At 37.3% G+C, this 27,219-nt stretch overlaps 1 protein-coding gene across 2 annotated transcripts; it reads left to right on the forward strand.

Annotated features, from left to right (window-relative positions):
- Positions 1–11,998: 11,998 nt before the first annotated feature.
- On the forward strand, positions 11,999–15,389 carry LOC148880325 (protein YABBY 4-like). Of its 2 annotated transcripts, none has more exons than XM_088962184.1 (7): positions 11,999–12,729; positions 12,909–13,064; positions 13,162–13,279; positions 14,250–14,298; positions 14,450–14,525; positions 14,676–14,750; positions 14,876–15,389. In XM_088962184.1, exons 1-7 carry the CDS (start codon positions 12,637–12,639, stop codon positions 14,942–14,944), a joined length of 636 nt encoding a protein of 211 aa, XP_088818310.1. In that variant the 5' UTR covers positions 11,999–12,636; the 3' UTR covers positions 14,945–15,389. The 2 variants fall into 2 exon arrangements, with proteins under 2 accessions (XP_088818310.1, XP_088818311.1); XM_088962185.1 differs by having other exon boundaries at positions 12,340–12,770.
- The last annotated feature ends 11,830 nt before the right edge of the window (positions 15,390–27,219 follow it).

Consider the following 27,219-nt stretch of genomic DNA (forward strand, 5'->3'; position numbering starts at 1 on the left):
GATTGTGATGTCTTATAAAGGCTGCTGCCCCCCCTTTCTTTTGTTAACCTAAAGGATCAGCTCCTAATCCAATTAGGAGCTACTTATCCAAACCATATTTGGACCAGCCTTCTCTTCAGTTGATAAGGATAAACTCTTATCTTATTTGTAGATTAGATCAACTTTCTCCTAATCTCATTAGGAGGCTTCTAGACTATTATGGATAGTGCACCCCCTAAAATCCATCAAATGGGCTCTATGAGCCCAACACTTACCCTAAGTTGTCCCTGGGCCAAGCCACATTGTAACACCCAGGGATTGTGGGCAGATGCAAAATTAGCCCATCAGGTATTATCCTCAATGGTCTTACACTTAACCTCTCAGCCCATAATGGTCATACATTGCCCGACAAGAGAGGATCTCTCCCTCGGTTGCAAGGAACAGTGTTGCACTCTCTACTTATATGGATCCTGGCAATTAAAACCTTATGCAAATCATTTCGAAATCATAATATATATACTTTTATATCTCATATAAAATATATTTTGCAAAACAAATCTCAACGATTGAAATTGGCTGCTAGCAGTCTTGGTTTCCATCAGTGAGAGTGCATCCCCAATCTTTACCTTTGCTCGACAAAGGGGCTGATCCTGTCACTATGATCACCCACTCAGATGAATTCTCAGATTGTCCCAACATACCCAGGTTTTGAACCCCGCTAAGGATCTCCCTGGTTGGTATATCAAAGACAACTCAATCCGACACCTAGTGCAGTATCATAATCGAGTTTAGGGGTCGGGTGTAACTTTCCAGTTTTTGCCCATCAATCTCCAAGGTCCAGGGCAATACTGGAAATCTGGTCCAGTTCATAGATTCAATTAATCCTACATTGTATGTGCCTAGGGTTTCACCCTGGTAGCTGAGATAGGCTACCCCAACCGACTTGGTGGCATCACTGTGTCATCCTTGTCAGGATAGGTCTCCCCAAACCAACCCACTAGCTGTGAACATTCTAAACTAACACGAGTCTCATTAAGTGTCCAGTTTAAGGGGATTACACAGAAACATATCAAGGGAACATGAATCAAATATGCATTTTTATTCATTTACAATAAACTCATAAAGTACATCATTCTGATTGAAGCTAAGGGCATACAAAATTGTCTAATAGCAAAATCTTGTATTTTATATTATTTTGTATGTATTTGTACAGTACATATTTGTATTTGTACTCCTTTCAAACTGAGCCTAAGGGTCCATTTGGAAGGAATACAAATACAAATATGTAGAACGCAAAACCTTATATTTTTTGTTATTTTGTATGTTTTGTACTGTAAATATTTGTATTTGTACTCCTTCCAAACTGAGCCTAAGAAAAGTGATCTATGTTTTTCTCTTCACCACAATGATTGCTGTTGCCATCTATGTTGAGCCCTCTTGCAATAAGCACGCTTTTTGTAGGCAGCTTGTCTCTTTGGAGGGACCTTAAGACATTTTTTAGAAAAACTATCAATATTTACATTTCCCCCATTCACTCGGCATTCTTCATAATTAGCTGTTTTAAATGAAAAATCTCCATCCGATGTAAACTTCCACACCATCTTGTCTTCAATATGATCAGAAGGGATTATTAGAATTGGTTTAATAGATGCCAAATAGGAATGGGGACAACAGTTCTAATGGTGTCTTCTTTCTAAATATTTTAATCTTGGTCAATCACACTACTAACAAAAAGCTCACTATTTGAAATATCCCTAGGATTAATTTCATCCATAATAGGGGAGTTACATAATATCTTCATTTTTATACCATTTTAATAATTAGTATTTTGCTTATGTTTTATAACTTTACTATATTACATGTTTTTTAACATTAAGAAAAGCTCTTACTAGTAGTATCAAGTAGGGGTGAGAATGGGTTGGTTTAGTTTGATTCCAAGGCAGAACTTGGGAATCTACCATGTAGGGGTTGATTCCAAGTTTTTTGAACCAGAACCTACCTTGTGAAGGTTAGTTCCAGGATCAATTTTGACCTTGGATAGACCTATTCATGATCCGCGCTTGGGTTTGGCTTTTGCCAAATTTTAAATGGGCCTTGCCCGAAGCAAATGTAAACTTGAGCCCAAAACCTGGCTTGTGAATAAGTCTAGCCTTGGTAGTTTCGAGTCAGTTCTAGAGTCTACCTATGGAAGCTATTCTTTCTTTACTCCCTCTCCCTCCCCTAAAAAATGGAACAATTTCTTTAAAATTTTGATTTTCAATATTTAATTATAATATATAGTTGAAAACTAGATTATCTTTATTGATTAAGTTGAGTAATTTAATATATAGATTATTATAATATATTAATATATGGTTCAAAATTTATCATTATAATTTAAACTTTTTAAACATTACCTTTTACATTACTTATTATGCACATTCAAATATTAAAATGAAAAAAGATCAAATTAATAAGTTGGCGCAATGGTCAAGTGAAACCATGGCCTTTGTAACCATGAGTGCTTGGATTCAAATATTTACATCCTCAAAGCATTTTGGGATTTATTTCAATGAAAATTCGGTTCCAAGACTAGTTCCACCAAGGCCAACCAAGGTCAATTCTCTAGGTCGGTTCAGGTAGGGTAAACCCTAGACCTTGGAATTGATTTGGGCAGGAGTTGGTTCCAAGAATTTGAAACCAAACCCTATCCTTGTAATAAATTGGTTAGCATTGGTTCAAGGCCGATTCAAAATTGGTTTCATTTGGTTTCTGGTAGATCCTATTCATTCACACCTAGTATCATGTATGGGTAAATACTAATTTAAGTATAAGTAATTTCTAAATTTCCTTTTATTCAGTGCACTTACAAAAATAACTATGGCTTCAACCATTTTGCTATGATCCCCACATCAACATGGGTTATTTATCAATGTTTTGGAAACTGGCCAAACTAGACAAAAAATTGAACAGGAAAGTTATCTAGGATTTTGGATCAAGGTTTTGTCATGTCCAATTTTTAAAGTACTAGTATGAGCATATGTTATGTGTGTTTTGTGCAAGTAAATATTAAGCATATATAAATATTGATACCACCAAAACAGATCACCAATTAGAAGTCACCAAGTGGTAGTAGGCGGGGCAAAATCATTAAATGACCTCACATCACCCTAGAAGGATGAGCTGACTTGACCGAGTTGGCCTAATCAGGCTAACCTGACACCGGTTCAAAACACGTACATTTGGTTAACTGAGGGAGCAACAAGTGGACATCCATATAAATGCTAAAGATTGCCAAATTGATCAGAACATCAATGTCAGTGCATTCAATGCAGGTTCATTGCCTACCACATACACACAATGTATCAACTAAGAGCATGACAAGCTCCAACCACTTGTGAATGACATGTACTATAAATAGGTGAACCCTCCATTTGTTTAAGGGCAATGCATTACACTAGATACTACCACATGACACACAGTAGACACCTTGGCACATCTCCTTTGTGATTATAGATGACACTCCAAGGCCAAGGTGACACACTATCAACCGAGTCTCCAACAACTTTTCATTTTTGTTGCAAATTTTGGCAACAACATAAATATAATATATTAATATTTGGATTTAATTTTTTATAACCTGTAGAAAATCCAAGGCAAATATCCCTTTATATAATATAAATTATCATGTACTAGTTGAGTGATAAGTGCAATAAAATAGAGAAATCGAATGAAAAGAGATGAAAATAAATAGACTAGATTCAATTCGTTTGGTGGTCTGGACATGAAGGCAAGCAAATAATATGGGCATTATATAGAAAAGATTTGTTCTACGTGTATAAATGCATATATGAGAGAAAGAGAGAGCACTTAAGAAGAAACTGTTTAGATCTGGAAAAGTAGAGCTTTGGACAAGCTACGGAAACCTGCCTTTTTTCCTCGGGATTGAACCCAAACACCTTATACAAGGAGAGGCTGTATCTGCAGCACCATCTTCACAAGCCGGATTGGCCAACCATAGGACTCCGAATCCTGTACAGTTCACCTCGTCAAAATTATGGTACTAGTTAGGCCAATGAGCCAATCAATATTCTGTAATTGGCACTTCCTCCTACTTCAAACCGCCAATGCCCACGTGACATGGAATTAACTCGGTGTATTGTATCTGTATGGGGATTATCCCGGTTTAATTTACAAATAGAACTGTAGACGATTTGGATTGAACATGTTCAACCATGATGACAAACAGGAGGAAGGTGATGGAATGAATGGGCCTACTTGACCCATTAATACGGGAGGTCCGAGGGAGCATAGGCAAAACAAATATATATTGAAGTTCCATTCTGAAGTCAACCCGATTATTAGCATTTTGGCATATAGCAAAAAATTTTGTATTTTTTAATAAAATAAAGAGAGAGAGAGAATAATAAAATAAAGAGAGAAAGAGGAAAAGAAGAAAAAGATACAATGGGCCCTACCACCAAAAAGCCCAAGGGCCCCCACCCCAGAAAGAAGGCAGGAAAACAAAACAGAAGCTGGCCCATAAACAATAATTTCGAGCCCACAAGCAAAAAGGACCGCAACTAAAACACAACTTTACAAAAAATACACAACAAGCACCCCAGAAAAAATTTATGTATAGTACTATAGTTCATCCCGAAAATAAAGAATCCAGTCAATGAAAACACAGAGAGATGAGTGAGTAGTGAGTTACATAATCATATTTAATACATCTTAATTTCGGTTTAAGAAATCAGGACAAAAAAGTGATGGATATATGTACTCACATGCATATACATATCTGCTAGTTCAATCATTTTTGTGGGATCGAATGACCTAGGAATCTTCCATGTGGCAACGAGTATGGGTCCAAAAGGGACCTCTCGTGTAAAGAAAATGGCTCATAAGTAAGGCTGCAACTTGGGCCGGGTTGGTCCAAACCTAACCCTAACTCAACCCGAAAAAGTTGGGTTGGGTTGATGTTTGGGTTAGGGTTAAGATTGAAATTCATGAACCCGACTTTACTTTGGGTTGGGTTAGGGTTGACCCCTTAGTCAACTCGAGCCAATCCGAACCTGACTCTATAGTACATGTCATTATATAAATATATGTTATATGTAATATATAACATACATTGATTTGTTTAGATGCATGATATTTGCATAGCCCCCACCACATAGTATCACGTATTTCTCTTAAGATAATTACTCCACTTAATTCTAATCAGAAAGACTAAAACCTTAATAACATTATTTTATGTTTTTTTGAAAATTTTATTCTTCATCTCCTCTATATTATTTGTCACCCAAGAAAGATTTATAGTAAGCCATAACTCATAAGTCATAATAAACTATAGTCATTTCTAACACTTGTTTTTCTAAATTTTGTACCAAAAGAACAAAAAAAAATGTCAACGAACAAATACTAATGAAACATAGGATTAATATATGTAGTAAAAGTTGAGTTAAGATATAAAATCGAGAAATTCTATAAGGTTTTAAGGGATGGGAATAAGGTTGATCTAGGCCCAACCCGAGCCCAACCCAATCTAAAAATGACTTCGGGTTGGGTTGGATTGGATTAGGGTTGAAGAAATTTAGTTAGGGTTAGGGTTAGGGTTAGGATTAGGTTAGTCGAATTGAAGGTCAAATTGGGTTAGGATTAGGGTTGGCCTCAACCTGACCTAACCTGACCTGACTTGCAGCCCTACCTCATAAGACCATGCCATATTCTCTAAATAAGCCCTTATTAATTAGAACATTGAAATTTTAAACACTATCATTAATTGAGTAAAACTCCATTACAATTTACAAGGTTTTAATAGGGTTAACATGGACCAGAGGAACGGATACCAGCCAAGAGTTTGCACCATCTGATGAAACTATCTGAACTCTACATTGGCCATAGGGTCCTTCCATATGGCTTAAATAGAGTAGGTTGTGTAGGAAAGATTCCTAGTTAATTCAATTGGGATAGTATTTATTTAGAATATTTGAAGATATATTTTAGAAGTAAAACTTTTTCGAATTTCTCATCCCATGTTTTTGAGCAACCATGTTTTTTGTTCAATTTGTTTTGAAGTAAAATCTTATTTTGCATATATAAAATCCAATTATATATTGTTTACTCACAATAGGAAAATGCAATTAGAAAATGGGTCACATAGGTGGGCTCCATTCGTAGGCTCCACTTATTTTAATGTTAAACAAAAGCTTTTTAATGAAATAGTACATATTTTTTCCCAGATTTTGAGGTAAGACTTCACTTCCTAACCTATGTAAATTGGTTGGCCATTGAGTAGAACTTTACTCATCATGGACTGAGCTAAAAGAAAAAAAAATCAAACAAATGTGTAGTGAACATTTAATTTGAACATGGGTAAAATTTTACCTTCAATGAATTTTATACTTCAAAACAGACAAAAACCTTATTAATTAAATTCTTAAGAAAATTTGCATGCTTTTTTTTTGAGTTTCTTTTTTTTGATGAATTTTTTTCTAAGTTTCTTCGTTATACACAATTTATGTTTTTTCTTTAAAAAATACATGAAGTTTACATATAATATGCATAATATATTTAAATTTTCTGGCACTGCAAACCCTCTATTATGTAATATTTAATAAAACAACAGTCATTGGATACTAAGTACTTTTTTTCATAGTTGTATCCGTTGATATAAAAGCACTTTTTTTTAGAATAGATATAAATGCACTTATATTTGTAAAACTGATATAAAATACATATACTTGTATGCAGTGTTTCCGAATCGCCATTGATTTGGATGGTTGGACTGTTTGGCTTGGGAATCGTCCAAGCAATTGATTCCGTTTCACTCTTAACCTGGTTCTTGGCCAAAAACCGTTGATTTAGACTGTTTTATCAGACGAAACTTCCCAAATTATACATATATAGTGATGAATTCTGAATTATATATCTAAAAGGATGCCAAAAAAAGAGGTTTCTTTGCCTCGTGAATAAAATGGTGATGAAGTGGCAAAAACGTGAAGGGGAGAGAGATCCCTAAATAACTTGAATATAAAGTCCATGTACATAAAGGCTGTGTTTGATTTAAAGGAAAACGTAGGGAAATCTATACAAACTAAACACAGCAAAAGGCAAAGAAAATTTCTTCCTCCCTCTTCTTCCTCCTATCTATCTATCTATCTATCTATCTATCTATCTATCTACGCAAATAGATTGATTCTGCTTCTAACTAATCGGATATACCTAGATCCAGATTTAATCCATTAACATTTGAAAAGCTTATCCGTATTGGAATCAGATTGGACATGGACTGGATTTGGATGATGTGTACTATTAACAAATTAGAATACAAATGATCAAAATGCTAGTGAGCAAAATACTGAAAAATAACTTATCTTGCTTGAACCAATGACTCGTTAGAGACATAAGACATTAAAACCAATTTTACTACCAGGTCCGATCCATATGAGTTTTATCTAGATATAAGCATGCATATTTAACCATTATCAAATTGAATCATGTATATTTGACTTAATTGGATTGGATTCAAATTTGAATTCGGATAAATGGATATCATATGAAGCAATTCCATTCAGTTAATTAATGATACATAGTCTTAATAAGGTTATTTTGGTCACTATATATGAGTAGCTCACAGAATCAATGACTAGAACTCCACAACATTCTTGCCAAGTAGCTCTGCTATTACACTCCACTAGTACTTTAAAAAAGCTCCTGCTGCTATATTAAGTACCTCACACGCATTAGTACTCTACTAAACTAATTGATTTTGAAGGTGTTAGACTCACAGCTTTGGATCAACAAATGCTATGTACGAAGTCTCTAAAATATAAAGTAGTTGTGTAGTGTACCACAATTAGATACATATACACACAAAAAATAAAAATAAAAATAAAAAATAAAATGAGGAAGGAAAAGACAACTCTAGCCCTTTACTTTTTCAGTGGTAGATAGGCATTAATGCTTCTTGCTAAGGCACAGTAATAACACCATCAAAATAGTTGTATAGTGAATTTAATGGGGACAACTGAATTGTATAGGCTTGCTCTTGGAGGGCAGAGAGAGAGAGAGAGAGATTGCTAGAATCCAGATAATGAATGAATTAACAATTGCTTAAGATGTTCACTTTTATATATCACTATATCCTTTTTTTTTTTTTTTGTCTCCAAATTAAATATGCCTATCCAGATCTACTTCGAACACTACAAGGAAAACAGGTTAATCTGGCAGAGGCCAGAGAGGTCATTAGTTTGTCATTCCATAAAATCATTTCATTGTGGGTGTAAGAAATTCTTACTTCCTATGTAATTCAGACTAATCTCTTTTAATTAGCATTTTAGCAAATACAAAAGGAAGGACCAATAGTCTGTCTGATTTTTTCCTACTTTTGAAATAGGATGTTTGGTAACAAATATTAATTAGCATCTACCCATCTAGAAGAAAAATTGAAATAGCTAGCACTTAAGATTCTAATATAAAAAAAGGCAAATGCTTGGCTATTTTCATTTCAACTACCTCTCTCTATATATGATTCTCTTTAAATGACGGAAGTACCAATTCTGCTCTTTCATCACTTATTTTGAAATGACAAAATTAACCCTAAAAGCTTTGAAAAAAAGATGTCCTAAATTAAAGTGGCATTACTTAAGCAAAAGAAATTTACCAAATGACATTGATTTCTATCGAAAAACAAAAGCACTCTCAAGAAAGCTGCTTTTGCAACAAGTATATAATAGCCTAAGGAATCCCAAAGGCTACCTAAATAAATAATATTCTATCAAAAGCATATATACTTAACCAATCTCAGAGCAGGCTGCTTGAATTAATGCAATTGAATTAACTAGTCATGAAATATTTTCAAGAAAACTCAGACAACATTTGACCTATATGTCCCACTCCAAGGGGGTCCAACATTATTATTATAATAATAATATTAAGCAGTCTTTATAGTTATACTACACCAGCACTAGCAGTTAACTTGCACTTGTTAGCAAGTTAATATAATAATACATTCAGGGGCCAATTAAGCGCTGTTCCCAGACAGGATAAAAGTTTTATATATATATATATATATATATATATATATATATAAAGTACAACCGTACGAAATAAAAAAAAAAAAAGACAATAACCGTAGTACTGGTGAACAGGAACCATCCCAAGCCCAACCCACCAAAAAAGGGGTGTGATGAACGAGACAAACAGAGCCTAAAACCGAGTCAGCCGAGTTTGGTCTTTGTCTTATCCCGAGTTGACTTGAGGGGGGGTTTGAAGTTTGAACTGAAGGGTGAAGAAGGGGAAGAAAGTAGTAGATAGATTGATTGATTAAACTTAGGCAGCAGCTGCTGTCTTGGTCTCTCCTCTCTCGGGCCATGTTGTTCTTGTTCTTGTATGTCATCCTTTTTGTGGGTTCTGTCCATGTCGTTGTTTAAAACAAGATAAAATCTCAAATGTCCATGCAATTGCAACATTGAACATACCCCGAGGCTACAACATGTGGGGGGTATCTAGCTATCCCTCCCCCCAAATGGATGTACGTACGTATATCACAGGCTCGACCACAGTCAGGTCGAGCGTCCAACATATCAGAAACCGCACAGCGCATTAAATTTCATCACCTTTATCGATTTCTACCCCACCACGCCTCTCCTCGCATCCACACACACACTCTAGGGTCTAAGCAGTAAGCAAAGCTCACCGTGAGAGAGAGAGATCCCCGTATCCTAGCCAACAGCAACAATACCTTCTCACAGGGCTTTTGCAGAGAAAGCTAGCTTTCATCCAATCGTACATGCATGCATGCATGTGGTCATGCATGCATCCATAGTTCCACACTACGACCATGAACGACAATTACATGGGATGGGAGAGACAAGGTAGAGGACAAACCTCAAGATCTGGCTGTCATTTTGTTGTTATTCGCAGGATATATCATGAGATACTCATGAGATGCAACTACTATCAACAATACCCAAAGCTACTCCATGTTGTAGTTTTAGGTAGCCATCTTTACTGTTTCTCTTTCCCTAGTGGGGTCTTGTCGTCTCTTGTGACCTTATCACCCAATTGTTTTTTGCCACAGTGTGTGATCATCAGGTACTTATATATCGGTTTAAACCCATTTCGATCTTCACTATAGGCTGAGCGGTCATAACAGTTGCCATCACTTGGGCCATTGGGTTAATCCACCTAAAGAAACTTGCCATGTTTAAGGTCTCAGGCAACTAGGCCCCTTGTACGGGTTTACCCTTTTCATACTTGGGGACTTGGGAATTGGGACCCAAGTGCAAAACCAGCCAAGCCTCCTTTTGACGGTGGACTATGTAGCCAGGTGTCCCATTTTATCATGCCAACTTTAATCAGATCCTTTCAGATCAGGCATTCACAGGCAACGTGGCTTTGTTATACATCAATCATCCAAATTAAGGAGTCTGATCCGCTCACACTTACTTGATGATCTAGTATTCGTTGGAGCCATAAGGATTTATTTTATTGAATTCGTTTTACAATATATATATATATATATATATATACATCAAAGATGGTCCCCCCAGGCCCCAGGAAGGAAAAGAAAAAGTCTCGAGGACGGATTGCTATTGACATTCTACCGGTTAATTAGACTGCTGGTGAGGAAGATAGCGTTAGTTTGCTGGACACAATGATCCACCGATGCATCGGGTAGGTCCGAGCATTGGCTTTCAATAATATCCATGGCGTGTGTAAGTATTAGGACGTAGTCCATATACAATTTTGTTTGAGTTCATTTTGTCAAGGGCAAACTTGTTAAGTGTAATAGGAAGTTAAAGGTTTGCATTAACTAAGGTGTTTGTCCATCCAGGCAGTACACTTGTCCAGATGGGTCATATTGTGAAAAGCTTCTCAGGTGATGCTTGTACAGTCAGAGCAAATAGGTTATTGATCTGTCTACCCAGTACCTAAAAACTTCCACCACGGAGATCTAAAAGTTAGGCATCATTAGCTGGTTCATTATCCATCATTGATTACTGTCAAGTCTCAACTGTTGATTTTTGTCTATACCAGCAGCAGGCTAACTAATAGTCATTGAATAATCCAATGTCTTCTTCCTTAGATCTCCACTCCAAGGCCAGCTGATTACCTGCTTAAAGAAGAAGAAGAAGAACCCCAGAAAAAAGGAGGGGGTGGTGATGGAAAAGAGAAAAGAAAGAAGAGACCCAAAGTTCAATCCTGATGTTCTCTGTAACTGGATGAGATCTATTAGATGATGGCCATATATATATCTAAGTCATTCAATTTCAGGGTGGTGTGGATGGATAATTTAATAGTAATGTTGGACCACTGGTCTTATCTCCTTAGCTCACCACAAACATACGTCAATCAGATTTCTGAGTATGCAAGACCACATTCATCATCCATAAAGCCCAACAAAACGTTGGACACACTACAACTATTCCCTTATTACAATGACATTTGAAGTTGCACAAGAGGCAGCCCGGAAAGCACTCTCACTTATACGAGTTGTGACTTGTGACTTGTGAGTGAGTGAACATTTACTTTTCGGGAAATTTTGGGGAAGAGGGAAACCTTTCGTTAAATGTGGATGGATGGTGATTGTGTTTCAAACTGTAAGAGGGATGGCAGCTCATCTTTTTCACCAAAGTTGTGGTTCCTTTGCAACATTTGTAGCAGAACAAAGAAACCCTAGAAATGTGTGGAGGGAACCGGAGAGTATGCAATGGGGGTAAGGCTTTAACTAAATAAGCAAATACAGACCAAAAAGAAATAGAAATTTAGGAAAGGACAAAGGTGGTAAGGGGGGGAAAAAGAGAGGAGAGGATCTCTGTCTACTGTTCCTGCTTACTGACTTGAATACGTATGTGTATGTGTGTCTCAGAGAGAGAGAGAGATAAGTGTGATTGTGTAGTCAAATCGGTACAAGCAAAGCTTTGTTTTTCTCCTATTCATTCAGAATAAATTAATAATAAAATGGGTGGTGAATTCCCCTAAGGAGGCGGAGGCGGAAAGATTTTTAGCTTATTGCCCGCGAGTTACAAGAGGGAGGCATCGATTCGGAAAGCGAGAAAGGCTTTGCAATTCACCCTCTTAACTACGAAAACAACAGGTGAATGAGCGAAAGCTAATCACCCCATGCAAACGTCCCTTTCTCGCTCCTCTCCCCCACCTCTGCCGCCTCTGCTACGGTGCTGCCCCCTCTCTCTCTCTCTCTCTCTCTCTCTCTCTCTCATCGGGAATGCCAACCACACATTTCCTTACAGTTTAACCTCAGGCGTATGTTAGACCTAGCTAGCTAGCTCTCCCTAGTCCTACCCCTATCAATACATTTCTACAATACATACATGTACTAGCTATAAAAATATATTAAACTACAACCACAACAAAGCAAGAGCCAAGAGCCCAGAGGCACCACCGAAGCGAAGCAGAGGGAAAGAGAAGTCTTTCCTCCGGGTTCTTTATATCTACTACCCTATAAGTAGATCTATATCCCTTCTCTTTCTTTCTTTGTTTCTTTCTCTTCTTCTTTCTTCCTTCCTTTCTTCCTTTCTTTCTTTGCTCCTCTTTCATAATTGCTAATCAAAAACAGCATATCCAAGTTGGTTAATCTGTCAATCTATCAATCAGTCAATCAATCAAAGCCACTCAATCCCATAATCCAATCAAATCAGGGAATCAAAGATGTCCTCCTCCTCTGCTTTTTCACTGGACCACCTCTCTCCCTCCGAGCAGCTCTGTTACGTCCACTGCAACTTTTGCGACACTGTCCTCGCGGTATCAAATTGTCTATCTCTTCTCTGACTCGTGGCACCATGGTTTACACCTTCCACCCATCTGTTTATCTTTTAACACCCCCACTTGCACAATTTATCCCAATTAGGGTTCTCTAGGGCTGTTGCTTTTTTCTTATCTTTCTCTCACATCCAACTGCTTATTTGTTTCATGGATGGTAGGTGAGCGTTCCTTGCAGCAGTTTGTTCAAGACCGTCACAGTTCGATGTGGGCACTGCACCAATCTCCTTTCTGTCAACATGCGTGGGCTGCTTCTACCTGCAGCTAATCAATTTCACCTTGGCAATACCTTCTTCTCTCCCTCCCACAATTTTCTGGTAAACACAAGATAAAGAATCATGGTTCTTTCTTCCCTTTATTGTTCAGCTTTTTTATGAATTTATTTGTTATTCTTGGTTCGTGGCTGTGTTTCAGGAAGAAATCCCGAGCCCACAACCCAATTTGTTGATCGATCAGCCTAACCCAAATGACTCAATTGTTTCAGTTCGAGGAGGATCGGATGAGCTCCCAAGACCCCCAGCTGTTAACAGACGTGAGATTCTTTGCATCTTCTCTCTCCCTCTCTCTATCTATCTTGGATGCCTTGCATTTTCTACAAGGAGTCTCTTATCTGTCAACTCCTTTGGTCTATCAGAATGCTCTCTTTCTTTCTCCATTCCATTTTTTTTTTCCGGTGACAAAGTTATATATTAGAACTTTACTTATTGAAAAGCAATATATATATATATATATATATATATATAAAACACTTGCACCCCATACTTTTGAGGATAGTATTATCTTAATCAATCGAGAAAAGAAGAGTTGGAAAACTAGACAATATGCTCCTAGGCTTACTGCACCTTGATAAAATTTCATAGTTTGGTGAAAGGGAGAAAGAGCCGTTAATGCATTAATAGAACCTTTAATTTTCCTGCAATCTCAGCCCTTATTAGTACTAAAGATCCTCTTTAGTAGTGACTGTTATAAAAATCATTTCTTCCCGTGCACCGTTTGCGGGTTTAAGACCTATAATTCTCATGTCTACTTATCTTAAATTCATTAGATCTACATTTTGCCAAAGTTTAGTAACATCTGAAATCGTCAAAAGAAATAAGAATTTTTATAGTGTCACCCAGATGTTTGAACACCATGATCTGCAGGTGTCGCTGTAGGCAAGATCCTCTAGAAAACCATGAAATGTTGTAGAAGATAGTCGGAAAACTTCTAGTCTTATCAACTAGACAAAGTGGATTTTGTTTCTCTTCTTACTTGCAGTTCTATTTGCATGTTCTTCACAACCAGTTCCATTATTGTATTGCACTCAAGTTCTATATATCCATGTTTTTGTGCTGTGGTATGATGTGTGATCTGGGTGTGAGAAATATTATAGACTACTTAGGTAGATAGATGGATGAATAGATAAACCAGATAGTAGTGATGATGAAGTGATGATAGGGAGATAAGAAAAGCAGAATTTCACAAAAGTCAGCGAAGTATTTTTAATGTGTCTGTCTGTCCAGCTCCGGAGAAGAGACAGAGAGTCCCGTCCGCGTACAACCGATTCATCAAGTGAGTAATAATGAGAAGTGTTTAAAAAGGTTTCTTTTTTGTTATTTCATTTTCTTTTTTTTTACTTTTTAATATTGTTACTGTTACTAGAGACGGTAGAATCTGAAACTTTGAAGCAGATGTATGATCTTGACCTCTACATTTGCTGCAGGGACGAGATCCAACGCATCAAAGCCGGAAATCCCGATATAACCCATAGAGAGGCTTTCAGCGCCGCTGCAAAGAACGTAAGATCCAAGAAAATTCTAGGGTTTTCTTTGCATTCTCATTTTCATATTTTATTTACTTCTCAAACTAGGGTTTCAAAGCGTATTTATTTATTTATGGTTTCTTGATTTGTGGGTCCTCCTGTTGGTGTGTGTGTTTTTTTTTCTCAGTGGGCCCACTTCCCACACATCCACTTTGGTCTCATGCCTGACCAGACCGTGAAGAAAAGTAATGTGCGCCAGCAGGTACCCTTCTGCACCCTTAGAAGTTCTAATGCATCCATCGCTCTCCCTCCTTTCTTTGCAGGTTCACACATATATTCACGGGTTTTAATGTTTTTGTGTTCTTTTATTTTTCTTTTCATGTGAAGGAAGGAGAAGAAGTTCTCATGAAGGATGGGATTTTCGCTTCCGCCAATGTGGGCGTCTCCCCTTACTAAATAGTTAGTGGAATTATTAGGTTTTCTTTGCATTCCTCCTTCTCTCTCTCTTCTTTTTCTTCTTCTTCTTCTTTAGGGGGACTGTGGTTAATGGCTGTTGGTGTCAACGGTTGAAGAAGGCTTATGAAGTCAAGAATGTGAAGTCTAACAACTTTAATTTCCTCATAATTCCATCTGAAAATGAAGGTCTTAGTGTCTCACTTTTGCTTGGAAAAAACTTTATCCTTTGGTTTGGAGTTCCGATATTGCTGGCAACCTCTCTTCTATGTATTCTGGTTTTCCTTGTTATGTAAGATACTATGTCCCTCTTTATTCTATCCTTGTTCAACACCTTGGAACTTATGCCATATGTGGTTACTAAGTTCAAGTGTATCATCTTTTTAAAGTTTTCATATTCATGTTATTCTTATTGGTAATGGTAACTATCAGAAGTTCACCAAATTAATACTCGATCCATATGATGGCTTTTTTGAAATTGTTTCTGTTAGAAGGATGCATCATGTTGGCACTTCTTTATCAATTTGGAAAGAGCTGAAAATAAACAGAGAATGCCTCCTAAGACTTAGTTTGGAAGGAATATAAATACAAATATGTACTATGCAAATACATAAAAAATAATACAAAATATAAGGTTTTACACTCTACATATTTGTCCAAACTAAGCCTAAAGGGATAAATAACAATTGAAGGCTACAAATGTAGTGCATCAGGCCTGGTAGATGTGATGAACATTTCCGCTTAAAAGAAATAAAAAAGAAAAGCGTAAAAATGCAGTAGAATGATCGAATGCAGTATATAGCAAGTAATCTGATGAGTACAGCCCAAAAAATTGTCTGTTTAAGTTTAAATAGAGAACTGAAGTTTTATTTCAACTTTATCTGTAAAACCAACGCAAATTTTAGGGAAATTTTTATGACGCAAAGCCCTAGAGTGCCAGAAAATTTGATCTCATATATTATTGCCTTTTGCGTTTATCTAGCTTATAAAAGAATAACAATAATAATAAAAAAATATATCCTTTTGTCGGTTACTCTCGCTGTAATAGCTCTTATGTTGGTGATTTATGCTATATATTCGTTTTTTTACCAAAACAAGAAAAAGTTTTCAGTATTAAAACTGTGGTTGGTTCCAGAATTATAATATCAAAAAGAAAATTGTAAGTAAACTTAGGTTGTCCACTTATCCATGGTTCATGCAATTAGAATTGTGAAACAATTTACTATAAGGCATCCCATATTTCTAGCATCCATTTGATCCCTTTGGTCCAGAATCAGATTTTGGATTTTGATAAATATTTGAGGAAACACTGTTTGAGTTTCTGATTGAAACTCTTTAGTTGGCAATTAAATGATCATGGAAATTTAAAGATAGTTCCATGACAAAAATAAATCACATAAAGACGAAATTCATTATGAAGAGTAGAATATATATACATATATAAAGCTGTTTTTGGATCATTATCATGAGTACTTGTATTTCTTGTTTGAACTTTTAATATGGTTGCTCGGAGTGGCCTGGCTCTGTCAGTACTACTGGGTTTGGTTTGTAGGGTGTAGTCTGGATCACCTGGTCTGATACTAGGTGTCCGCCTTATACGAAAGAAAAAATATAGTTGATTATTGGATTTACTTAACTATTAATGATAATAGAATCTGTTCAACTTATTTCAATTTATTGCGCAACTACTTTTTTTTTTTTTTAAGAAACAAGTTGGTTTTCATATGAACTATTTTAGCCACTGTCATCTTCCAAAACAGAAGATCAAAGGAATAATTGCATGCTCTTATGAGACTTGTTCATGGACCGGGTAGCCTGGCGGCCCGTCCCGATGTTTTTTGGGCTTGGACAAAATTTCAGGTTCCCAAGCTCAGGGTCGGGTTTTACATTTAAATACTGGCCCCAACTATTTTTTGGGCTAGGCTCGGGTTTTTTCAAATAAGCCCAATCCGGGCCCAAACCCGGTCTGATACTATTACATATAATAGAAATATATATTATTTATATATAATAAGTATATATAACATGTATTTATTTATAAAGTTACTATCAAATGTTAATTTACTATTCAGGAAATATGAATTAATTTATTAAATTACATCAAAAATAGGACATTTTATGTGCAGATCGGGCTTTGGCTCAGACTCAGGCTCAAGATTTAGGCCCGAAGGTTGGGTGGGGCTCGAGCTCGAGCTTGGACATTTTCTGTTGATAAAGAGGCAAAGTCCGGCTTGAACCCAGCCTGCCCCGAAAGTTGGGTGGGGCTCGGGTTCGAGCCTAGACATTTTCTGTTGATAAAGAGGCAAAGCTCGGCCTGAACCCAACCTGATCTGGCCCATGAATAGGTCTAGCTCTCATGAATTTTTATGCCCTTGTGTCAATGTACATATAAGGTTCAGTTTGGGAAGAGTGCAAATACAAATATGTATAGTTTTGGAATACAAAATACAAGATTTTGCACCATACACATTTGTATTTGTACTCTTCCCAAATTAAGTGAGTAGGTTCAATTTGGGAAGAGTGTCAATACAAATATGTTCACCACATTTCTAAACCTTGTATCTTATTGTGTAAACCTTGAAATACAGATTTGAATGGAAAAAAAAAAAAAAAAAAAAAGCAAAGATAAAGAGAAGCAAGCAAAGAGAACACACAAATTTATATGGTTCATCTTATAGCTAACGTCCACGAGCGGAGGAGGAGAAGAAATCTACTATGTAATCTGTAATGGAGAGGAATACAGAATTGTGCACTCACAACCTTATTCACAAAAAGCCCTAAACCCCAAGTACATCCAAAGTCTCATTCTTCTCTCACAAGATAAAGACTAAGTATACGAAAAAGAAAACCCCCGAAATACATAACTCTTCGTATTCAATTCGGACCCATAAATTGAATATGGATTAGGTTTGTATGACAGTAGAACGGCCCAAAGTCTATGCTTCCACCACAACCATTATGAAATTTTGCTTTCAGACTTTTCTCAATTTAATTGGAGAAAATTTATAAAGTGGGTCGCAACAAGAAATTCAAAGCACATATTTGCATACGCATTCTTCCCAAATTGAGCCTGAAGAAAATTGTTTAAAAAACCTAAGGGTAAAAAAACAACCATGTTGTCGAACACCCCCCCTCAGTAGGTTGTGTTTAATTTTATAAGAAAACTATCGAAAAAGGAAAAGTTGTGGAGAAGTGTCGTGCACATTCAGTGGTCCTGGTTAAGCTTCAGTGGTGGCAGCTCGCTATGGGCTTCGCATTGCTAAGCAGCTTGCTCTCCATTCTTTTAATGTCTTTGGTGACTTGGCCAATGGTACCATTAGGTGGCTTAGCTCTCAAGACGAAGAAGGCCATTGGAGATTGGTCCACCTTCCCAGCTTTTAACACTACTGCAGATTTGTTGGCGAAGTCTAGTTCAGAAAGAGCTGATTTGTAAAGAAATTGTGTATTGCCCCGATTTTTGGCCGGCTCTTTTTGTCTCTCTTCCCTTTATACATTCTCCTTTCGATTAATATAACATCCTGTTATTCCTCTCAAAACAAAAATGGCTATAGCATTTTATAACAGGTTTGATTATGTTATTGGAAAGATTTGATTCTCGGAAAACTTAGAAATCAATCAACTGGTATCATAAAAGTGGTAACCAATCAGGTGGGTCAAGGTGTTTTTAATATGTAAATAACATTTAGCAATTAAGTTGAATGCTTTCGATAAACTAAGGTGCCCCATGGTGCGTCTTTTTGTGCGGTCTTTCAGTTGTTTACAAGTTGGGAAGACTGAAAATCAGTCTATTCCCATTTGGCATGCAAAAGATTTATCTGCCAAAAGACGTGGTGCTGAAAAGACATGTGAAACCCATTTTGGGTTGATTTCAGGAACCTCCAAATGAAGTTTCTCACGTCTTTCACATTTTAATCTCACATAGAAAGATCCGAAATGATGCATGGAAAGACACGCATCTGCCAAATGGTCTTTGGGCTGCCCAGATCTTATGTCAAAAGCTTAGTGCGTCTATTGACTGTTAGAACTACGAGAAGATCTTTTCAAAAAGACTTGCCAAACAGACCCTGATTATTTTCAAACCTTGTATACTAATTTTCTTGAGATGGTTTCTGCTAACTTTAAGGTTTTAAACTTCTAGAAACCAATTTGGTTGATAAATTGAACCAATGGGTTATAATATTATCATAGAGATGACCAAGGCATCACTTTACTAAGACGGTGCTTGGCAAGTCTTTTCATGCGGTCTTTTGGGCTTTGGCAAGCTCGAAAGACAAAAAATTGGTCTTCTACCATTTGGTAACCAAAAGCCAGAAAGATGAGAAGATGTGTGCACAAAAAGATTCGAAAATACCGAAAACACCAAATTTTGGAAGCTTTCTGGTTTTTCTGCATGATATATAGCCTCTAAATGTGTTTTAAAAGGCCCAGTGAACTGAGCTGCTTACCAAACGATTTTTGCCTTTAAAGACAATACCCCCAAAGCTCAATATTTCTTTTGATCGTCTGAGCTACTAGAAGATCTTTCTAAAAAGACTTGTCAAACAGCACCTAACTGTTTCAAAATTAATTGGCTTCAAAAAGATAATCCAAAACCAAAGCAAATAACTGTTTTATAATAGTATAGATGATAGTTAATTGTCCTTTCTTCTAGTTTTCTCCGCAATCTCATTATTTAGTTATTAATCATAGGAAGGAAATAGAATACAAATTTTTATAATAAAGAATAAATAATAATGATCATTATTTTTATTTATCTGTTACAAATCTAACTAAATAATCCTATTAAAAAAATCTATTGACCAGAATTTAAATCATCTTCTTGTATGACAAAAAAAGAAACTGTAGAAGAATTTTCTTCTCAAGCTCATTCCAAACGTATAAAGTAGCTTGTTTGTTAAGAAGAAGATAATGAGCCACATGGATGACTGACTTGAACTGAGTACCATTACCCACAAGTAACCAGAAGAAGATATAGGCTGTATTATTGAGAACTTTCCCTCCCTTGATTTTCTATTTTTCTCTTATTTTCTGTTGAGCCAAGCCCAGCCTTATAGTAAAACGAAAAGAAAGGGTGAAGGCTGAAATATATTCCCAAAGGAGTTTCATCTTGTTTCAATGGATCCTACATTATAATTTCTTGGTACAAATTATATTATTAATTACTGCACATTAACTTGTATGGTCCTACATGAAGCGGCAAGGAGTGTGCTCTCTCATCTTGGTATATGGATATTAGTATGTATCAATATAACCGATATTAATTTTTAATTTATAATCATTAAGGGTTGGGATAAATTCTTGGATTTTTTTAAATATTTTAAAAAAAAAATTTAATATAATTAAGCATATCTGGAGCAGTGCACTTCCTAACAAAAGATCTTTGATCTAAACCTAAGGAGCAGGCTTGATGTATAGATCGGACAGGGTTTGTGCAATCTATGTATTCTTGATTCTTTTTCTTTTAATATTTTGAGATGATGATTCAGTAAGTGCTATCACACTGAACTATATATATATATATATATGCACATCTCTCTCTTTCTCTCTGCATTTTTTACTGGACAACATATCTATTCTCACTTTCCTTTTCTCTTCTCCTGGGGAATCAACTCTCTAGTAGGTTTTGTCTGTGTTGTTTATTTTCTAATCTAAGGCTGGCTATTGCTCGGTACACGAGAGGCTGTCTGGACACACTTGAACAAAGACACACTACGTGCGGATATACATATATTCAAAGGCTTGGCTTTGCTCATCGCAGTGATTGCCATATCTACAAACCACACGCTGTAAATACCTTTTTTCCCTAATCTACTAATGATGTGTTTAGGCATCAAAGTGTGTCTCATCATCTTCAACTAGATTTTACCCAAGTACGCATCCCATGCTTAATAAAGGGGGCACATCCCTTGTAAAAAGACAAAAAAGTACCCCTATTAAAGGCTACTAGATGGGGTCTTTCTGTCTTTTCATACAAACACTTGGGTTCTATCCACTAGCTAGCTAGGGACTTTTCCAGTTTATCAAAAAAATTGGATGCTGTACCCTCTACCCTAATCGCCACTTTATAATTTTTCATGCACTTGTTCTGATTTTCTTTAATTATAGTTATTTGAAAATTTTGTTAAATCTCGAAATTTTCCTCTTTTCTTCTTCTAGCTGGTCAAGAAAGAAAAGAAATGTGTTTTCGCTTTTTGTTAACTGTTAATCCTATCGGGGTATATTAATTAATTTGCTATGGCTTGTTTCTCCCTATATAAAATCGGTTGAGAATAGTAAGTTTTTTCTATTGAAAGGGCAAAAAATATAACTGAACTACTTTTTCAGCTTGATCAAAACTCAAATGGCCAGCCCTTTAAATGGAGTTTTCAGAACTAACAAGTGGGGAATTCTCTGAAATCTCACCCATGGAATATAAGAAGAATCTGAACCAAAAAAGACTGGAATTGAATATAATTAGAAGGGAAAAAAGGATGGAAAACAGTGACCGAGCAGTAACAAGATTTAAATTTGAGTTGGGCTAAGGCTATCTGAGTATCTGGTATTCCAAAGTCAACAATGACGATGCGTCACTTGTCTGCTACATTTAATTCAATCTCGAGTATATATATATATATATATATATATATATATATATAACAGTGCAGGATTTTAATTATTAATAGTTCTACGGAATGGCTGGGGGTGATGGATTTCTGGCAGCCTCTGCCCCCAGCTGCCTCTGACTCTGGTCCCCTACTCAGTACTAACCATTAACAAGCTGCCTTGTCCCCCATCACCACCACCACCACCACCCCCCCAGCGCCCCCACACGCTTCCAATGTTAATGTTGAGTCAACCATCTCGCTCTGCTAGCTAGCTGCTACGTATCAGTTTTCTTTCCTTTTCATTTCTTTTGCCTCATGCTATTTGTTTTTTCTCGGTCTAACTTTTGGACTTCTTCTATATATCTATCAAGTTTTTTTTTTTTTTTCTTTTTGATAATATAAATGGAGATTAATGCATCAACCAAATACACTCTTTTAAGTTTTGTAATAACATAATTTAACTAATTAAAGAATAAAATTGTAATATAAGGTGAAGAGGAGAATCGATTGTATTATTATTTAAGAGTTATAAGAAATTAAAGGTCCATTTGACTCGTAATCGGAATCAGAACTAAAATCGAAATTGAAATCCTTTAAAATCGGAATAGAAATGGTTCATTCCCATAGTCTATTTGATTCAAACAGGAATGAGAACTAAAATCAACCGGAATGGCATTTCATTCACAAGGCAGGAACAGGGAATAGCCATTCCTTCAAAGCGAAAATGCCATTCCATTAAGAATGGAAATAGGATTCTAATAGGAACGGAAATAAGATTCCAATTCCACCTAACCAAACAGTTGGAATCGAAATAACCCATTCCATTCTGAATCTAGACCCCTATTCGGCTATTCCTGCAAACCAAACGGACGGGGCCTAAGTGTGCTAAATTGCTTGATTTCCAATTCACCTCGTCAAAATTACGGTACTGATGAGACAATCAGCACCCACCCATCAGGCCATCAGGTCATTTACGTCCCTCTTAAGGCTGAAGGCAAACTAACTGACACAACTGCCAGCGCCCCATGTGATCAAGAATCAGCAGCGCCCATGTGCATATTTACGAGTAGAATTGCAGTCGGTTTGGGCTCAAACTGTTCTCCCACCAGTAGTACTTTTATCACTTTTTTTGGTTGAAGTATATATCCAAGCACAAGAGACAGACGAGCAGGAAATGAAGTTACTTGAAAGTTGAAAGAGTTTATTTTGCAAAAGGAATTAGTTGCACAGGGTAGAAAGGGGATATAACATACATCATCCACTGCTAGTTTGATCATTTTGTTCCACAGGTTCCATAATGCGCACGAAAAGGAAAAGCCTGCCTATCTTCTCATTCCAAAGGCTCTAAAGTTTTAATTCCTTTTCGACCTAAGTTTTGGGTCTGGACGTCTGATGACATGACCCATGTATGGGTCCAAGCCCCCTATAACTTGCCACCTGTCTCATGTTTTTCAATTTCTTCACAGGAAAAAAAAAAAAAAAACTACCAGATCAGATCAGTTGGTTAAAAATGGTCCATTATACTAATTTGGATTCAAATAAAGCCCATCTAGAACAATATTGAATTGTTTCTCCTTGGAAAGAGAAGTCAAAAGTAAAGATCAAATAAGCTTGGTGTTCCTCTAAACCTGCATCCCACCCTCATCCACCAATCAGATGGTCAAATTCCAAAGAGAAGACAAAAGATAAAAGACAGCAGATCATATAAAACGGTAGGTATGGTCCTCAGCTGGCTTGTCTACATGTGGAGATGAATGAAGCACAACACCTAGCTCTGATCTGGAGTGGAAACAATGGTCCCGTTTCCGATTCTCATTTCCAAACGTGTTTGTATGTATATCTAATATCTTGCTTTCAGTTTCAAATATATTATACAAATGGTAAAGGTAAACAAACAGCACATCAACTGGTTGTTGGTAATGGGTATTGCTCTAAACAGTTTCTTTCATTTTCCCATGTTACTGTTTCTTGTGTTTTCATCATCTGACATCATCAAATTGACCTCAACCAACTCACCCGTCGAACCAGCGAGGGCCCACCCACTAACCTTCCGGCTCAAAGCACTGGCCCTCCCCCGGTTTTTATGTAGTGTAACTGAGAAGAAACCAAACAAGGAATTGTCAGCAAGTGTAGCCCTGCAAAATCAGAAAGAAGCTGCACTGGACCGGTTCCATTTCCATATCATATCATCCGTGTTCAACCTTATTATTATTAATTTTTTTTTTTATATATTGAATATAGTTAGGGAACGATCTGCCCCTGTTTTTTTCTCTGGTCCTAAAAAGCGGGGCCAGAAAAAGTATTGCCAGATACTGTCCAACCGACAGCACCTCATCCGACCAGACCACACTGACCTTAATTTTTCTTTGGTCTTTAGACTGGAATCGTGTCGGTGGCTTGTGCTCATATCACCAACACCAACCAATCTGTTATATCTGTTGTGGCCCAAGTGCCGGACTGCTTTGGCCCTTTAAGATGGGTTATTATTTTAATTTATTTTGCTGGTAACCGGTAAGGAGTAAGGACTGAAGGACCATAAGATCATTAATTGACACTCTTTATTACCTACTCTTGCCTATGCTTGTACTTAAGCTCAGACCTAGCCTTGTTCTAAAACCTACAACTTACGCAGTTGGTGGGCCTGGGCCGAGTTATTACATTAAATGTAAATGTCTGGACCATCTTCGCCCTCATTCAAGCCCCTTCCTCGCTTGGGTTGGGCGAATTACCCAATAATGCCTGATGCCTGTCAAGTGTCAACAATGGCTCAAAAGGTTGGATAGAGAAAAAAAATATGGTTTACTCAGGAATCTAAACCACCTCCATTTTCTAAAGAGAAATCCAAATCTCTCATTAAGTCATGTCTACCACTCCAAGAACTCTCCTCAATCGCACCTAGTTTCTTCATTTTCACATCCATGTCGCCATGCCCATTCACTATTCTATGATTTCTTAATTTTAATCAAACACCGACAACAAAAATAAAGAAAAATTGGAGATCATGTCCATGTTTTATTGGGTGGTCACCAAGATTGTACTGAAAAAGCTTTCTCATATGGAATTATTGGGAGATCAGGAGATCATGTTCATCTCTCTCCACTTGGAATTCCGTTTCTTCACATTATTTTTTTAGAGATTGTTGTTAAATGTTCAAAATTTTGATACATAACAAGCGAGTGAAGAACCAACTGATGCTGGTTTACTTGGTAAAGTCTGACTCTTTGTAGTAGAGATGTGGACCAAATCCCGCTGTTGCCAGAGTTAGGGGTTTATGGGTATGGGACGGGCTACACCCAATTGTGTAGCCTCATGAATTGGGTCGGGTTGGATTGGTTATTTATTAAATTTGCAACGGAACTGAACCCTAACCTGAGTCTTCTGTAGTTGGAATTTCGAATTCTTGAACTCGGACAATTTGACTTATAGCCTTACCCATGAAGAAAAATAAAAATAGCTAACACACATTGTGCTTTTATCAAAATTTGAATGGGCCCATCCCAAATGCCCAAGCTTGAAGCTGTGCAAAATACAAATTCACACGTGTAGCGATTTACCCAAGCCCAATCGGACAACGAACCGGTTAGGGGTCTGCTTCCCAGGTCAATGGCTTGTTCTAACATAAAAATAAAAAAAAAATTAAAAAATTAAAAATGGCCAAAACCATTGGATGGTTCGAATGATTCAACCGCCCGAGTTAGCGATTTGCTGACTAAATCAATAGTTTTTAACGAAATAACGGTTCTGGAGTAAAACGGAACTAGTCACCTGACTGGTTCCTAGCTTTTCCAGTCCGACCATCCAGTTTGATCCAATTTTGAAAATCATGCCCAAGACTAGAGAGATAAAGTGTGTAGAAGAGGCACCTTAAATACCTATTGGGAAGTGAATGGAAGGGAGATCCATCATATGGATGGCCGAACCATGTAGGGAGGCTGGCGAAATTTCAAAAATTTCTTTTCTTTCTTCCGGTAATCGTATTCCCAGTTTTAGAAAAACTGCATTTTTTAAGGATCGTTCTTGATCCAAACTGGACCAGATTTAAACTAAAAGAAAATGAGAGCAATACCTGATATGGAATCCACACGTGTAGCTCCCAAAGTAAGTGTTCACGCCCAAAAAGGGTACCAAAACCCGCTTCCACTGAAGATGACGTAGCTTGATATGAAACAGGTTCAGCAATGCAGTCCTTTAGCAAGAACTGCAATCTAACAACTTGGATCAGGCAAGGGAGGTGAGCACGAATTCATATATGATTTTTCTTGCAAAATCAGAATCAAGAACTAATCTTTATCAGTTCAAGAATGGAGATCGAACAGGGTATATGGCGGCAAGAGCAGAAGGAGAGGGAGAACTGAGAGCAGTGTGTACACCTAGAGCAGTTCGCCCTCTTCTATTTAAATAGCTTAAAGAGTTGCACTCTAATCCAATTAGGAGCTTCCTGATCCAAATCTTTATTTGGATTTGGACTTTTTAAGTGGATAAGTCTTATCTTGCTATCCTTATCTATTGATCCAAACCCATATCCCTATCCAAATTCGCCCATACTGATTAATCCAATTAATCTAGTTTATTATAGGCCTTAGGCCCATTAAGAAAACAGGCTCACATCCCCTTTTGATTGCTGGCTAACTTGGCTCTCTTTGTATAGCGTGAGACCCTAACATTGATCTCACAAAAGCCATATGGGTTAAGCCTAGATTCTGTGACAAAGCTTGGCCGAATTCACTATTAAACACAGTGAATCCCTGAGTCCATCAATATGGGCTCTTAATGGGCCCAACATTTACACTAAATGGTCATTGAGTCCAACCATCTTATGAAGGCCCAAGGACTATGGTCTTAAGTGAGAATAGCCCATCAGGTATAAAAGCCCTAAATGGTCTTACACTTAACCTCTCAGTCCATAATGATCAAACACTGCCTGACAAGAGAGAACCTCTCCCTCGACTGCAAAGTACAATGTTGCACTATCTGCTCAGATGGATCCCGACAATTAAAACTGATGAAGGGTGATTTGCCCCGACCTCATCATAGAGGGACATGTGGGCATAACTCAGCATAAGTGACAGCTCAGCGCGACCAGTCTGCCAAGGTCCAGCGTGGTAGCTCGGTACCAAATGACACTCCAGTTATCCTGAGCTCCTCCCAACTAAAGGAGCCCCCGAGCTCCTCCTCAAGAAGGGAACACCCCGAGCTAAGATTCTTCCACTGAAGCATCCCGAGCCAAGGTGCTCCAAGATAGGAATCTCCTGAGATCAAGGAACTTCGGGGTGAGCTCGGGAGCCTCTTAATAAATTTATCCTGACTTAGATCTAAGTAGGCCACCTCAGGTACAAGCACCTCGATACGGTACCTGCAGCTTGGCGCAAGGTAGCTCGGTGCAAGGCAGCTCACAAAATAACAACTCGGCGTATCACGGGAAGATCTCCTATCTGACAACCGTACCTGCCAAACCTGGAGCCCTGCACCCACGTCTCTCGCTAGGCGGTGTTGTGCCTGCCAGCCCTGAGAGGTGTCCCCCGCTTGGTAGGGCTATACTCTGCAATAGTAACATTTACTGCCCTAGCAAGTAATGGTTGCAACAGAGAATCAGAAGCGGTTATGTCAGATTTGACAGAGCACCATTATATAAGAGCTCCTACTCCCAAAGAGCAAAGGTAATTGCATTTGCGTTATCTGCACTCTAGCTTTCTT

Source organism: Nelumbo lutea, chromosome 1 (genome assembly GCF_056320005.1).
Source record: "Nelumbo lutea isolate HS-2025 chromosome 1, American lotus-T2T, whole genome shotgun sequence".
Taxonomy (NCBI): Eukaryota; Viridiplantae; Streptophyta; class Magnoliopsida; order Proteales; family Nelumbonaceae; genus Nelumbo; species Nelumbo lutea.